This window comes from Microtus pennsylvanicus, chromosome 3, assembly GCF_037038515.1.
Source record: "Microtus pennsylvanicus isolate mMicPen1 chromosome 3, mMicPen1.hap1, whole genome shotgun sequence".
NCBI lineage: Eukaryota > Metazoa > Chordata > Mammalia > Rodentia > Cricetidae > Microtus > Microtus pennsylvanicus.
In genome coordinates, this window is record NC_134581.1 from 75928840 (window position 1) to 75945200 (window position 16361).

A 16361-nucleotide genomic window follows, 5' to 3' on the forward strand; every position below is an offset into this window, starting at 1 on the left:
GTGAGGCCACGAAAAGCACCTCTCTTTGCTCTGACAAGGGTTGTACACAGAAGAGGAGGTGAAGGGAGTCTCAGATGCAGCAGCCACACCCTGTACAAAGTGCGTCCCTGTCCCATTGCACAGCAGTGTCTTAGAAACCTGAACATTTAGGCAATCACCTCTTCCTCCGCCTCCTCCTTCCCCTTTCCCTCCCACGCTTCCTCCTCCTCCTCTCTTCACCTTCCTCCTCTTTCTTACCTCCCGCCTCCTTCCCTCCCCACTCTTTTCCTCCTCCTGCCCCCTCCTCTTCCATCTTCTCCTCCCTCCTTCCTTCTCCCTCTCTTCAACAGAATCCTATTTCCCACCAAGAAGCCAAACTTGCCCAGACAAGTGCCTAGCTAAAGCAGGAGGCCAGATCTAAAAGACTACCATGCCCGGCCCTTTGCAATGTCACCCACCACATGCCCATAACATGGTACCTGATTCCTCTCTCCCTACCTCCACTGCCTCCAGCAAGGGCTCTCTACAGTGAGGCTTCCTCCCCCTTACCGTGGCATGTTCTGCGGAAGAGAACATCCATTCCACCTTGGTCACATGCTCCTTTTTTGTGCTCTGGAAAAAACATCCCATCTCAGTTGAATCGCCTACATGGACTGTGAGCTCTGGGAATAAAAGGGTAAACTGAGTCAGACTTATAATCAAATAGAGTTTCTAGACGATAAAGTTTGGGAGCTGGGAGATGACTCAGTGGGTAAGAATGCTTATTCTGCAAGCCAAAGAACCTGAGTGCAAATACCCATAACCCTTGTAAAAAGCCAGACATATAATCTTGGAATCCCAGCACTAGGGAGCAGAGACAGGTCTAGATGCTTTGCCTTGGAACACTAGTGTTTGGGAGCAGAGGTGGGTGCAGACACATCACCTTGGAACCCTAGCATTTGGAAGTAGAGACAGGTAAGCCTGAGTGCTCTCTGACCAGTCATCCTACCCCAAATGGAGCTTCCAGTTTAGTGAGAAACCCTGTCTCAAGACAAAATGGCAGAGATGGAGGAGGGCAACTATAACGGCACCCTTGTGTATATGAAGAATACACACACACAACACCCCACAAACAAAAAATAAATAGAAAATAAATAAAGTATAGCTAAAGATTCTTAACAGCAAAATGTCATTGTCACAATCAAATGTGGACAAAATATCCAAGAGCCTCTTCTCTCAAAGCCTCATGGTGTCCTAGCATAAGAGAGTGCACTATCCCCGCCCCCAGACACCAAGTCTTAGGTTCCCGTTTTGTTTTGACATGGCAGTAAACTCTTTCTGCTTGCCTTTAACTCCTTTATCTTTCCCCTTTTCCAGAATTTCTCTCATATTTGAAGTCCAGATGAAGTCCAGAAAGTCTCAAAACTCTGCTTTCTGTTTATGGATACAGAGACCCGCATCAGCACAGAACAAATGGGGGATAGTCAGAAAACCCACTCTCATATTTAACTTGCTGGTTCTTCGAACTGAGGGTGGGGGGGTAAAGTGAATCATGGGTAACTTTCTTCAAATTCTTCTACTCATTTTACGAGCTATTTTAGGATTTGTTTGGGGTGTAGTTCTGGCTTCAACACAGGTCATGGGACTCCTTGCAAATCAGGCTGAGGAAGCTGCTCTCCCCTTGACTATTCCCTCTCTGTTTCAATCCTGCCCTCTCCAGAAGCCTCCCTGCTTTCCCAACTGACACGCCTCCCATCCCCACTTCCAGTTCTCCAGGCCTTCCACCTCATAGGAGCTTCATTCTGCTGGCTTGTGCCACACTCTCTCTAAATAAGTCATTCTAAGAGGTCCCCGAAAAGAAAGGGAGTACAACCAGATTGCTAACTTTTCCACACCGCCCTCCACAAAGCAACCACAAAGTCAATTAAGAAAGCAAAGGCAGGATGGCGCAGAGGGAGGCACAAGCCTAAGTCTTAAGTAGAAGGAGTTCTCTGGAAAGAATGCTAAGCAAAGGTCCCGAGCAAACAAGCGGAACATAAGCAGAGCTTTCATCCAAGTGGCCTCCCTGGGAGAGCACGAACTTCCTGCCAAGTAAGAGAGCTGCACAGTGGGAAGAAAGCAAAAGAAAATAATATGAACTTAGACTCAGTGGAGAATGTTCCTGCAGACTGTGAAAAACCACTCCAAAGGACATCAGTAGAGGAAAGTCTCTTGCAATTACATCAGCCTGTTAAGAACTGAATGCTAGCTTTTAAGTCAATAATGACAACTGAACACTCTGAGTCTCTTTAAAGCACTGAGCATGTGCCAGGCACCTTATGTGCAGCACAGCAATTAGTCATGACAACATGTGTGTTCAGTCCCTACAGTATGAGCCCATCCAGTGCCTCACATATGTTCCTCGCCGAAGCCATTATAATGCTCTTAGGTTCTTACTGGACTGCTCTCTATTTTACTCAAAGAAAGGTACTCAAAGACACATGGTCAGTAAAGAGAAAAATCAGAATTCACACCTAAGTCTGAGTGAGAACAAACCTAGCCCAGGCTTTCTGGTGTAGTGTACCACATCACACCACGTGAGAAGAAAGAGGTCTGGTTCCAGACCGAAAGGATAATAAACAACTAGTGTTATTTTTACCTAAAATATTTAAGAACTATGGGCAGGGTCGCTGAAGTAGCAGAATTGTAGGATTATAACCTGGAGGGTAGACTTTGCAACAAAAAGTCACAGGCGACCATCAACATGGAGGTCCCACATGAGCAAGACAACGTCTACCAACAAGTGGAGCATGGACCACCCAGCAAGGAGGCAAAATGTTGGGGCTTAGATCCATTCCTGCTTTGGCTGGAGGGGGAAGGAGATATGCCTCTGACCACCCCTAATATGGTTCTAGTTGGTTTCCCTGGCTTCTCCCCCTTGTCATTGGCTCCTTCTTTGTATCTACAAAATGGGAAGGGGCAGCCATTTCGTGGGCTGAGTTTTGAGGAAGGTTTAGGTAAGACAGCAGAGAATGAAGGTCGGAAAGGGACTCACGTGGAGAGTCTAAGGAGAAAGCAAACATCGGACTTCCTCCCTTTACCTGGAGGACCACAGCTTTGGAATTAAGAAAAAAAAGATGGAGGGGAAATGAGGAGAGGTGCCAGGCCACTCCCGAATGTAATGAGTCCATGCTCACAAATTGGACTCACACAAGGGACACTAGTTTGAGAATCCCGTCCATTACACTAATGTGTATTGATTGCCTGCACTCCACCAAGTACTATGCCAAAGGTTGTCAGAGGCAAAGAGCCTAAGCCCAGACAAGAGGGGCAGACACACTGCATGGGAATGACTAGCGTCATGAGAGGGAAAGGCAAGGTGCTGGGGGAGTTTGTGTAGTCGCTAAGGACTGAAGCTAACGGGAAAATAGAGGCCCTAGATTATAGTCCTTGGCTAGCCGGCAAGCAGCCCTGAGGCCATTCACTCTTCCTTCATGCCATGCTCATTAAAGATTCATCTTTATTATCTTTTAATTATGAGTACATAGAGTAGGGGTGGTATGTGCACGTGAGTGCAGGTGCCAAAGAAGCCAGAGGAGCTGGATCCCCCCTAGAGCTAGAGTTGCAGCCATTGTAAGCTGGAAACCAGACTCCAGTCCTCTGCAAGAACAGTGTGTGCTCTCAACCACTGAACCATCTCTAAAGCCCCTGGCCCACACTCCTGTTTTTTAAATTGAAGAACATTTTTCTTAGGCAATACATTTTGATCCTGTTTTCCCTCTCCCCCAGTTTCTCTCAGATCTTTCCCACCTTTCAACATACCCTTATGTTCTTCCTTCCTCTCCCTCTCTTAAAACAAAATAAAACAGACAACAAAAACAAGAAACACCGCACACAAAACAACAAACTTCAGCCAGGCTGTGGTGGCACACGCCTGTAATCCCAGCACTCAAGAGGCAGTGGCAGGCAGATCTCTGTGTTTGGGGCCAACCTGGTTCACAAAGCAAGTTCCGGAACAGGGATGTTACACAGTGAAACCCTGTCTCGAAAAAAATAAACAAAAAACAACAACCAAAAAATTAAAATAGAAACAAACAAGCAGAAGATTGATAAGGAGAGAGAGAGAGAGAGAGAGAGAGAGAGAGAGAGAGAGAGAGAGCGCTCCAACAAAGAAAACCGAGACAAAAAGTCTACACAAATACCACGGAATTGGTTTTGTGTTGGTCAGCAGAGCAAGTGTGCTGTTCTGAGGTGTGGCTGGATATACCCAGTAAGACTCCATTGGAGAAAGCTGACTTTTCCTTGGTATCAATTGAAATAGCTTCTTGGCTAGGGGTGAAAGCCCATGGCCACCCTCGCCTCTGAGTGTGGGACCCTGTCTGGCTTGTGCTTGGGTGCTTCCACAGTCTTTGTGGGTTGGTGTGTGCATCGGCCCTGTTGGTCTGGAAGATACCGTTTCGTTGCTGTTATTCATCCCTCTGGCTGTTAGAATCTGTCTGCCTCCTCTTCCACAGGGCTCCCTGAGCCTTGAGACAAGGGCTGTGATGATGACTTCCCTTTTAGGACTGTGTGGTCCCCAGTCTCTCTCTCTGTGCTCTGTGCAGTTGTGGGTCTCTGTGTTAGCTCCCACTATCCCCACTCTTAAAGAATGCATGTATGCATGTTTATTATTTTCTTTGGGTTTTTTGTTTTGTTTTTCTTTTCTTTTTTTCTTTTTCCTTTTTTCTTTTTTATGAGACAGGCTAGTCTCAAACTTTCTATGCAGCTGTGAATAAACTTCAACCTTTCCAGTGCTGGGATTACAGGCATGTACCATAACACTTAGCTAGGAAGGAGAGAGTTATGTGATTTTCTAGTAGTTTTTATTTACCTATTTGTTTGGGAATATTTATATGGATATGATGGACAAATTTTAGGTGCTCTGGATGGGATTAGTTTGGATATCATCAATTTATTAGAAAAGAGATGTGGAAATTATTAATACAACAAAAGATTTCAGAATACCCTTGGAGTTGGCGGCTTCATGTGTGACTATTGAATGTCACCGTCTCTAAGGAAGGAGCAGTCTTTGCCATTTAAAATGACTTTAGTGCCCTCCATCTCTGGAGGGACTTCCCTTCCATCAGGTGGTTGGTCCTCCAACCCTCTGCCTTCGAGACCAATCCACCAGGTCCCGCCGCTGCATGTGAGGCTTGGTCTTGAGAGTTCTCTGGAGTGTAATGACTCTTTGGGTTACAGTCTTCGCTGCTAGCTTTTCAGTTTGGCCAGAGAGAAGAAAGAACTTCCTAATGTCTGTCCTGCCACAACTCCAAGCACCTCAATTCGAACTGTCGCTTGCAGACTGCTTGAAAGCAGCAGAATCTCGCCTTAAACAAAGCCTGGCTTGGCACCGCCATGAATAGATCAGCAACAAGGAAGACAACTTTGGTTGTAGGTAGAAAGCGGGTGGGGGGGTCCTCTGTGTGTGTGGGGGGTCTTCCGCTAGACCCTGCCCTGTCCTCACCTTCTGTCTAAGATTCCCCAGAAGTTCAGGTTTCCACCAAAGGGAAATCTTAAAACCACTAAGCAGGGCTGGGACTATCGCTCAGTGAGAGCACGTTTGCCTCACGTGACTGACACCCCAAGGTTCAATCCACAGGACTAAAGCTACCAGCCTGCTGATGTCACTCCCTCCACTTACAGACAGGAAAATGAGACGCAAAGAAGTAAGAGAAAGCTGCTCACCTCCTTCAGCCCCAGAACTCCTGACATAGGAGCCTATGAGACATGGACGAGGGCCCAATGCGCCTAACTGGCACATTGAAATGGCAGTCACAGCAAAGAAAACGCAGAGAAAGAAAAGGCTCAGGGCTCAAGGTTCAGTTCTGTGGGTCACAAACCGGTGTCCTTAGGCACACGGCTCAGCCTCATCAAGCCGAGGTGACCTCCTCCAAGACGGAAAGGACAAGACTAGCTTCCCAGGGGCTCTGCGAAGGGGGCATGCGCTCAAACTAATAGTTACTGCTTATTCAAGGGGAAGTATGTAGCGTAGCCTAAAGGCTGGCATTTGATCAGTTCCCCTCCCTCCCCCACAGGCCACCTGTCGCCCGCTGGCCCCTCTTTGAGTAGCTGACCCCATACCTTTAGGCTCCTCTGGCAGCACGAACAGTTCCACGGATTTTTTAAACACCCTGCTCTCACTCTCGAAGCGGATTTCGCAGGTGTAGGTGCCCTGATCAGCCTCTTGCACATTTTGGAGCAGGAGGGAGCCGTCATTTCGTAAGACATCCCCCACCAAAACGGAACGGTTCTGGAAGCGCCCCGTAGGCACGCTAAGGTTGGAGTAATAGTATAGCACGTATTCACTCTGAGAGGAATAAACATTGGAGAAAATCAAGAGAGGAGCCAGACCTGGCAGTCTAGATCGAAAAGACCATTATGTGGAGACAGTGACATCATCACCATAATAATGACCAAAAAGTACTCAGCTAATATATTATTATTAATATTAATATTGTTGTTAATATTAATAATGCTAATGTACCAGGCAGCTTTCTAGCTTGTACAAGGCTCCATGACTAATTTTCTATACAGACAAATGAAACATAGTATCCATATTTTCATAAGGAACAACATAAGGAAAAACGCAACACCTTCTCTGATAACCACTCTGGGATTAGAACTCATATCTTTTCCAAACCATTTCCTGTCTTATGACAGGGCAGGTGAGATGCCATTCAAATATATGACCTAATCCCTTGGTATCGTGAGCTGGTGTTCCTGGTGCTTGGGTTGCCACTCCCCTTAACCCTGCCCCCTCCAGACAGCAATGTTATAGCACAAAAGGAGTCATCAGTAGGTTCGGTTACAGGCTGGGAGGTGGGGGAGCTCTGGGGAATGAATTCTTAATTCTACTTCCCCCATAGCGCTGCTGCTTTTCACAACAGCAAATAGAAGTACAAGTCTGAGTGAACGTAGCATTGCAGGGATGGCAGCGAATCTGCTCTGAGCTCCAGAAGCAGCCGCTGATTTGCAAACACTGGCATTTCACTGCTAGCAGCAAACTACTCGGGCCACGTTTCACAGATGATCCAGACACCCACACATCTCCGTGGGCTTTGTGACAGAAGCTGAAGACAGTTTCCCAGTCAGAGGTCATGAGAGCAAGTCCCCTGCCTGGCTGCTAATCCCAGTGCTTCAAGCAAATGCAAAGAAGCAATGTATGATCACCCAAAGAACCTGTCCCCGACCCAGAAAGATGCCTACACCCATCATTCTTATGCCTAGCTCATCTGTCTAGACTACAGGAATTGCCTCTCACATCCATCCTTCCTACACTGTAGGGCAGAAGACAATGGAAGCAGAGAACTCCACGCGTGTCTCCCATTGGCCCTGAACCAGTTAAGGGCTGATACCATTATGGTCATGTTTCCTCTTCACAGTGGGGGTAGCTCTAAGTCATGCAAGGTTGAATAACCTGCCCTGCTGATGACACACAGCCGGAGAGCTACGCTAAGAGGAGGCCCAGTGATGATGCCTCCCAAAGCTCTTGCGACATCACCTGAAAGACTCAATGACTGATTCTCCCACTCCCATCCTGACACCAGCAGGCCGCCTCCTTACCACAGCATGTTCCCCTTTTGAGAGTATCCAGTCTACTTTGACCACGTGTTTCTCTTCTGTGCTCTGGACAACACATCCCATGAAAGCTGAATCACCCACACGCACTCTCAGCTTAGGGGACGAGACAGCCGTGTCAGACAGGCCCTGAGAATCACCTACCGGGGCTAAAGGGAAGAAGACATCACAAGAAAATTCAATATCTCTCTATATATACTGTATCCATTTCCCCTCCACCCACAATCCAGCACGGTCTAAGCATTTGGAGGCCCCTCACTCAACCCAGATAGCAAAGGAGATCTGTCCTCTGCTTATGGACATGATTCAAGTCGGAAAGATTCTGCAACCTTCAAACCGCAGGAAGAGCTAGCTGGTTCCCTTGGCCTCCTGGTTCCTTCCCATTTTCTACAATTCCTCCGCCCTGCCTTTCCAATGAAAGGAAATCTGAAATCCACATCCCCTTACTCACTTCTCTTAGCTCTGCAGACACTGTGCCTAACAGCGTTGAACAGGAAGTGGGCTCATTCTGGTGCGTGAGCTCGCGGGTTCCCTATCTGACTGACCCTCTCACTCCTTGTTTTCTTTTCCTCCTCTGTTCCCCTTTATTTAATCCCTCCCTGAAAAGCTTATCTCCGCATCTGCTGGCTGAGTCTTCCTACAGTGAAGTAGGCCAGAACGGAACACAGCTTTCCTTTTGAAAGTCCTTTGTGCTCGCCCTCTCCGGGCCGCTTTCCTCCAGCTTCGCCCTCAGCTCTGCCCTTTAAGAGGCATTTGCAGGCACGGATTCCCTCATTCCCTCATCTGCTTGTCACTCAGGGAATTTCACTACAAGAGAAAACCGTGGCAAGGACATTTCTGTTTTCACGAGATATCCTCTGGCAACAGAATCGAGAGGCAAATTTAGATGCTGCCCAGTTCGTATCAGAGAAGAGCCAAGTGAACCCATATGGGAATGAACAGGAATGGTGCCAGGCTTTCCATCCAAGCTGCCTCCCCTGCGAGAAGCGAGAAAGTCCTGGCCAACGGCAGGCTCACACAGTGGGGAGGACGGAAAAGAACATACAAACTCTCAGCCCTTTGGATAGAAATATTTTGCAAGAAATCATACCAGCTTCAGTGACTATTTGGAATTTTCCCGAGGAAAAACTGAGTATGCGTGTGCATGTGTGCGTGTGTGTGAGTGAGTGTGTGTGTGTGTGTGTGTGTGTGTGTGTGTGTGTGTGTGTGTGTATTCTATGTCACCTGGAATTGAGCAAAGGCAGCCCCTTTGTTTATTTTGTTGGGTCAAGTTCACTGTCTATAACTCAAAAATATGAAGAGGGTCAGTGAGATGCCACCAAGCCTGATGACCTCAGTTCAATCCCCCAGACCCACATGGTGCAAGAACCAATTCCTGCAAGCTGTCTTCTGACCCCCAGACTTGTGCCCCACTTAAATAAGTAAAATAATGAATAATAACAAAGAGTTGGGCATGGTGATGCATGGCCTGTGATCCCAACACTCAGGAGGCAGAGAAAAGAAGATGCTGCCTTCAAGCCCACCCTGGGCTACACAGTGTTAAGCCCCAAAGAATCCGGGGACAAATAGCTCACCGTGGTGCCTATTGAACACACTGAAGTGCACACTGACCACCAGGTCCTCTCAGCATCACAAGTACCTGTTACAGAGTCCTGGCTCCTCTCAGCACCTCTGACACACAACCTCACTGCCCGAAGCCTCTCCAGCCCCTGAGCTTCCCTTCTCTTCCCACAGCTTCTGATTCCTACAGAACCCAGGCACTTTGGCCACATGCTGTCTTTGTTCTCTGCTCGCTTGGCCTCTTGGTTCTTCTCTCTCTCTTGGTTCCTTGCTTGATTCTCTGCCCTTCGCTCCTGACCCCTTCTCTTGACTCTCTCTCTCTCTCTCTCTCTCTCTCTCTCTCTCTCTCTCTCTCTCCTCTTTCTCTCTCATTCTCTCCACCTCTCTCTTCTCTCATGGCCTGCTCTATTTTGCCAGCCATGTTTAGTCTGGACTCTTCCAGATGTCTCTGGCTGTACACTTCCTTGTATCTACAATAAAAACCTTCTCTTCAACACACCTGGGAGCAGTCATAGCCTCATGTTCATTCACATAGGAAGACCCTGGCTACAAATTAAATTAGTAAATAAGAGAGCAAAGCACCAAATTAATTTCTTCTCCCCACAGATCTATTTCCATGGAATAAGGAACAAGACATAGGCAGAAAAGTGAAAGAGAAAAGAAGGAAGTAGAGACAGCAGCAGGAAGCTGCCCTGGGCACCCAGGCAAGGTCTGAATAGGAGATTCCCACTTAGTCTAAGGAGGCCAAAGCAGGCTTCCCAGAAGGAAGTAAAACTCAGGGGAAGTTTGTGGAATCCGGAAGGCTTGAGCAAGACTGTTGGGGTGAGGGGCTGGGGAGGAGGTAAAAGTGGGGGAGCAGAAAGTTCCAGGCAAAGAAAACAACTACAATTTGGAAAGAGTTCCCTATGTTTAGAAACCACAGAAGCGTCTGCCAGGCTGAGGCACAGAGACAAAGCAAAGGGCCCCTCCATTTCTCTTTGGAGATGAGCTGTAACTGACAGACACCATGTAAACTGTAGGAATGCCATAGAGAAACTTCCTTTCATAGGAATACATTCTGGAACAGCCCGGAAGTGCCCAAAGGCATTCTGTGCCCAATAGAAACAGAAGAAGGCAAGAAGAACCAACCACCTGCTTCTAAAACAGTGGTTTCACCAAGAAGTTCCAGCTTGGTGTTTCTGTATCAGGCAAATCAAAAGAAATTAAACATACATAAAATTTGGCTTTTAAAAATGATGAGACTAGGGCTGGCAAGAGGGCTCAGAGGGTAAAGGCACTTGCCACAAAGTCTGAAGACCCGAGTTCAATTCCGGGAAACCACACAAAGGAAAGGACCATCTTCTGCAATTTGTCTCTGACAGCTGCATGCCCTTCCTCACAACACAGCACAAATAAATAAATGCCCCCCAAAAGTTGAGGGTGTGAGACAAACGAGCATTCAGATATTGTCTGTAGTCCCTGGCTTCCACTTACCCAGAATCACGGGGATCACAATCAGCTTCAGGAGGCGAAACATGCTGCTTCCAAGTTTTCAATCTTAAGGTAAAAGAAAAAGCAGAAAATTGTGTAGAGAGAACATTGCTAACTGAACAAACCAACAGGGAGCACCAATGGGGGCCAGGGCCAGTGTGGCCAGGTTCTGTCTGAGGCACTGACAGAGCACTGAGCATGGGCGACAAAGCTCTGGTGCATGTTACATATGAGGAACATGTTACATATGAGGAACACGTTACATATGAGGAACAGTGTGGGGAGGGATGAGCGAGAGTATGCATGAACAAGACAGCGTCGAGCTGCTGAGGATGGATACGGCAAAACCAAGTGATGTTTGGAGAGACACTTGGGCTCCGCTTCAGCTTGGCCGGAAGGGTAGGTCAAATGAAAGTCGCTTTTCCAAACGGAAAGGGTAAATGAGTCCTTTGAGACAACCACCCTAGATATTCCACAGCCTGGACGCTTCACACAGACCAAGCACCACAGGAACTGTAGCCTCAACTTTAACCTGTCCCTCCCGCTGAACGGGAACTGCTGCCGGGATACATGCAAAGACTGTTCAGTCCGTGTGGCTGATGTATGGTTTGTATTTGGTCATTACACCTGCCTAGCAATCACCCCACTAAGAGAGTCATTGCCTCGGTTCACAAAGGGCAAGCGTTAAACCTTCAAGGCACTACTTATCAAATTTAAAATGCAAAGACACCACAAGAAAGACTTTTTTTTCCAACCTTTTAAAGCAGGACAGTGCGGTTAGAATTAAGAACTGAGTTGAACATGTAAAAGCACGTCTAATGTCTTTGTTACATTTGCGCTATTAATCTCATGACATCCACCAGCTCTCGGAAAATGACTCACTGGGCTTCTATACAAAGTGCCCCCAAATGTTCTTAGCCAAACTGAAGGACCCTAACATTAAGAAGTTACAACTCAGTCCATCTTGGGGAATCAGACCTATCACTATAACCATCTCAGCTGTGCCCCCGCCCCAATGCCTAACGGCTCGGCCATTAGAACTATTCTACCTCAGAACTGCTACGACAGGTCCCTTACTGCATTAATAGCAGGGGACTCCAGTTAGCTCTGCTGGGATTTCTGGCCCTGGTCATTTCCTTTCTAAAATGCAGCCACCTGGAACTGGAGAGATGGCTCAGCAGTTTAAGAGCACGTACTGTTCTTATAAGGGATGAGTTTGCTTCTCAGTCCCACAATTGGTGGCTCACGATTGCCTGCAACTCTAGCTCCAGGAATGTCTGGTGCCTCTGACCTCCAAGGGTACCCACCTCATGTGCATATACCCACACACAAACATACACACATACATATAATTCTAAAAATAAAATTTTAAAAATGTATTTTTAAGTGGTTGTCAAAAAGATGCCTTACCTGTATTCCAATCAACAAAAGCCACTTGGAAAATGGAAGCTGCTCAAGGAGATTCCTTCCCTAGGTCTTCCTTGACTCACTATATCTTAGCTTCCTCACCTACAACACAGGATGACAACGCAAGAATCAGATATGATCACACAGATAATAGTGCTTTGAAAAAGAGGAAGCATCGCTAGACAAGATCCCATTTTCTAGAACTCAAGAGCCAGATAGAGAGCAGCCTGTGACTTTAGAGACTTCAGGCTCCGAGTTCCCACCTTTGTAGGAACGGTAAACCATCAATCACAATGAACCAGAAGCTCTGAGCAGTGGACAACACGTACACTGCCCCAGCTCTGTCAGGAGTCCAACCAAAGTCCCTCTACCGAAAACACAGACCTGCTCTGTGCCAACCACCTCGCCCGACACATACACAGCTGGTGGTCATAACAGGCTTTCTTTGTAGCGTGTTTTATCCTTAGCCCATCGCATTCAGACACCCAAGATCCCTGTCACCTTCTGGGGAGCTACTGAGTCCCGTTCTCTGCTGAGCAGAGGGCTTTCACAGGGCTCCCCCAAGAGAGCACCAGTCGTTCAGAGGAGCAATGGCTAATTTGCATGTCTGTCACCAAGGTCTATTGAACTCTCTACACTCTCAAGGACAGGGTCATGTATGTCTTGTTTGTATTTGTGCCCCAACACTGTTCTATGGGATCTATAAACAAAGTTTGTCACCAGCAATGTGACTATTACCTGGAAACCAGCTTCAAGGCATCCCGCAACCCCTTGACACTCCTCTACGAGGAAACAAGTAACTTGAAAAGGACCAACTTACTCGTTCAGAGCCACACCCTGCCTCCTTCAAACCAGTTCTAGGAAACGTATAGTGTGATGGATTAAAAAAAATACCCATTTTCAGTCTTAAATACTCCAGTGCAGGGATAGCATTCTGTGTGGACTGGAGAGAAAAGCAACGCTTCTAGAAGAAAGAGCATTGAATTTAATTTAAAAAAAAAAGTTATTTTCCAGGCTCAACCCCCTGGAACTCAACTTTAACATTATAGGCTCGGACTTTTTTTTTTCTTTTTTCTAGTTGATAAGCAACTACACTAAAAATTAAGAATCGATATGCAGAGAAAGCTGTGAGGCCAGGGACTGTCTGAGCAATTTATATACGAACTCAGTCTTCACCGCAACCATGAGACGTTTTGCAGATGGGGAAACTGAGGTACAGGCCAGTGGTAGGTTTTGCCTAAAAACACAGTAGATTGGTACAGTCTAACTTCAACCCTGCACATCCTGGATCTTTCGGCCCCAGCTTGTATCATCCATGTGGAAGTGTTTCTCCACACCTGTCAGAGCAGCTGACATTTTAGCGTGTTCGTTCCCTGTGCTGTATTTGGGGAGACAAGATTAATCTGCCCCACGCCCATTGTATGCTCTTCCAAAACTCAGTGTACGTACCATCGCATACATCGCACATGCCCTTAGCTCCTTTTGATTCATCTTCCAGATGTCAGGCTAAATTTCAGTTCCTCAGGGAAGCCTCTCCTCAGCCACCCATCCTAGCACAGACCACCTACTCACACCTTCATGGCGATCTTTATAATGCTTTTGGGGCGTTTGTCACAACTCGCAATCATCTATTTTTTGGGGTGCTCATCTGATTAAATATTTGCTCTTGCTCCCACTCCCCAAGACTCTAAGCTCCAAGAGGCTACAGGGTGCCTATGAACCACTACAGCTCCAGAACCGGGATGATGTGGGAGGCAGGAAACCCTCAGTTTACAGCCTCTCGAACACGCTCATGACACCTTAGGAACTTACCAAGAATCCTCCAGTCAAGTTTCAGTTTCCTGGGTAGGTGGCCAACATTCAGAAATTCTTTTTTTATACCCTCACACATCATCATCATCATCACTTAGTGAGGGGCAATGTATCATCAGGAAATTCCATTGTGTGAGCATCCGAGAGTGCGCTTATCAAACTAAGATGGCTATAATGCCACTAGGCTGTGTGATCATATAGGACGAATGCGTTGTCAACTCAAATGTTATTTAATACACAACACATACATATATACATACCCATATATATATACACACACATATATATTTGAAACTTATACGATTACCAAACTTCTAAATTCTAAACACACACCATTAATTTTGGTTTTTAAAATTCCAGCCAGCTAGCACACTGAGAAGCACCTTGCCAATCAATAGGCCTTGTTTAAACTCTCATCTCTCCCCTGTTCCCTTTCCAGCCATTGATGAAGCTCAGCAGTCGGTTTCAGGTAACACCACAGAGCCAGTTATTTCCCGTGCTGGTCCAGCATTCTGACCCAAGCTCGTGGCTTTTTCACAATAGCTCCTGGCAAATATCTCCTATCCGTCCTAGAGTGTGCGAAACCACCAGGGTTACAATATTTATTTACATATTACTACACTATGGCAGGACAGTGGAAGAGCAGGGTGCTGTCTCCTAGCCAGTTTGCCCCTGGTAGTAACAAAGACTACAGAAATACAGACAGCTGTGCAGCAGACTCACTCACGCCTCACCCCACCATGATGCTACGTCCCTCCAACCCCCATCTGCTCCTGTGCACCCTCACTCATGCCTCACCCCACCGTGATGCTACGCCCCCTCCAACCCCCGTCTGCTCCTGTGCACCCTCACTCACGCCTCACCCCACCGTGATGCTACACCCCCTCCAACCCCTCATCTGCTCCTGTGTACCTTTGGACCCTCAGAAACTCAGACATACATGAGTCTTCACGACCACTCTTGAGATACAAACCTCTTACTCCCTTGCTTCTCCTCCTGAGACCATGCAATACAGATGGGGCTCTCCGTGGCTTCTGAAACAGAACCTAGACTACATGCTACTCAGATGGGACCTTGGGAACCATCTCCCACTCCCTCCAGACCAGCATGTAGCTAGTCCTAACCCAGCTTGCGGCTGTCTTTCTGGAGGTCTGGGATAAGCCAGGGCAGTCCAGCTCTCTTGGGAAACTTGAACTGTTGCCTGGGTGACAAGCTGATGTATCTAGAACAGGGAGAAGACAGTGAGGGAGGAGTACTGCCAAGAACTCAAAGACAGCCAGTCACAACTCCGCTTAAAGCCATAGGATGACCTCGTTCATGGCAAAGCTTACTTCTCTTTTCTCTGAGAACCTTGACACAAAGCACATTAAGAAGACTAAAGTTGTACCTACTTGTCCACCTCATGGCAACTCCCCGCCTACGGAGACTGGCAACTCCCCCCTACGGAGACTGGCAACTCTATGCATGGCCACCTCAACCTACAGCAATGCCAATTTAACCAGCTTTCCTTTGACTGAAAACTAACCTTCTTCTCAGAACAGTTCAATCAATGGCTCACAGCACACAAAGTCACTGCTTACCCAAGATGACAGCGCCCAGGAAAAGCAATGCACCACGACCTCCTGCCACAGCATCCCCCACATCAACTGAGAGACATCTGCCAGCACGGTAGGTCAGGCTCAAAGCAAACCAGAAGCATGCATGCCTTCTGAGGTAGCTGCAGAAACCTAAACAGGAACCTTCAAATCAAGGTTCTCCTTTCAGCCGCCGGTCTCACTACCCAATTTGCATCTGCATTTTTATTTTTTTTTGAATGAATTTTTGTCAGCTTCACAAATGTTACCCAGTGTGTTGTAATGTCCATATTCACCCCATTGCCCTCTTATTCCCATCTCACCCCTGTTGATCCCCCTCCTCTTCCCAACTAGTCCTATCCTTGCTTTTGTGTGTGCGCACACATATGCGTGTCTGCATGTATATGAGCGCATGTGCACGCACATGTGCGTGTCTGTGTGTATATGAGTGTGTGTGCACGCACGCAAATCTTATGCTTCTGTGTATGCATGATTACAAGGGCTATGTCATAGCCAGAAGCATAGCACTCTATTATCTTCTGGTTTTTCCACTTTTTATGCCTTCTCTTCTGTGATGTTCCCTGAGCTTTAGAGGGCATGGTACTGATGTCCCATCCAGGACATTTATATTTCTATTCTAAAAGGAAGGACCATATGCAACTTAACAAAGTGAACATCACATTACAGGTCCCTGCAGGTGTCACTTCCCTTTTTGGATTACAAACTCTGCAAGCAAGATCGCAAATGGGCCAGCTGTAGTAGTGTTTGCCTGAAATCTCAGCACCCAGAAGGCTTAGGCAGGAGAAGACAGCCTGGGATATACAGCGAGCCCCTACTGAAACAAAACCAAACAACAACAAAAATCTTGAAAAGCATGAGGCGTTTGCTGAGAAATCAGCTTTATGTGAACAAGGCACAGTTAATTTAAAATGAATGAAAAGCATTTGACTGTGTTTCAGATACAACGGCTTCCCTTTCTTTCCT

The 16361-nt window shown here is 47.0% G+C and overlaps 1 protein-coding gene across 4 annotated transcripts in view; it reads right to left on the reverse strand.

Annotated features, from left to right (window-relative positions):
* The window catches only part of Jaml (junction adhesion molecule like), a 28611-nt gene extending 13129 nt beyond the window's left edge, over nt 1-15482 (reverse strand). Inside the window, exons 1-6 of one of the 4 annotated variants that reach the window (XM_075966101.1) lie at nt 15384-15482; nt 11995-12093; nt 10588-10650; nt 7540-7703; nt 6058-6283; nt 529-641 (exon numbers count right to left, since the gene is read on the reverse strand). In XM_075966101.1, the coding sequence (XP_075822216.1) occupies nt 529-641; nt 6058-6283; nt 7540-7703; nt 10588-10630 (546 nt within the window). In that variant the 5' untranslated portion in view covers nt 10631-10650; nt 11995-12093; nt 15384-15482. Of the gene's footprint in view, nt 1-528; nt 642-6057; nt 6284-7539; nt 7704-8005; nt 8405-10587; nt 10651-11994; nt 12094-14776; nt 15170-15194; nt 15342-15383 lie in introns of those variants that run through there. The other 3 variants (XM_075966103.1, XM_075966102.1, XM_075966104.1) reach the window with 3 other exon arrangements.
* Between the last annotated feature and the right edge of the window lie 879 nt (nt 15483-16361).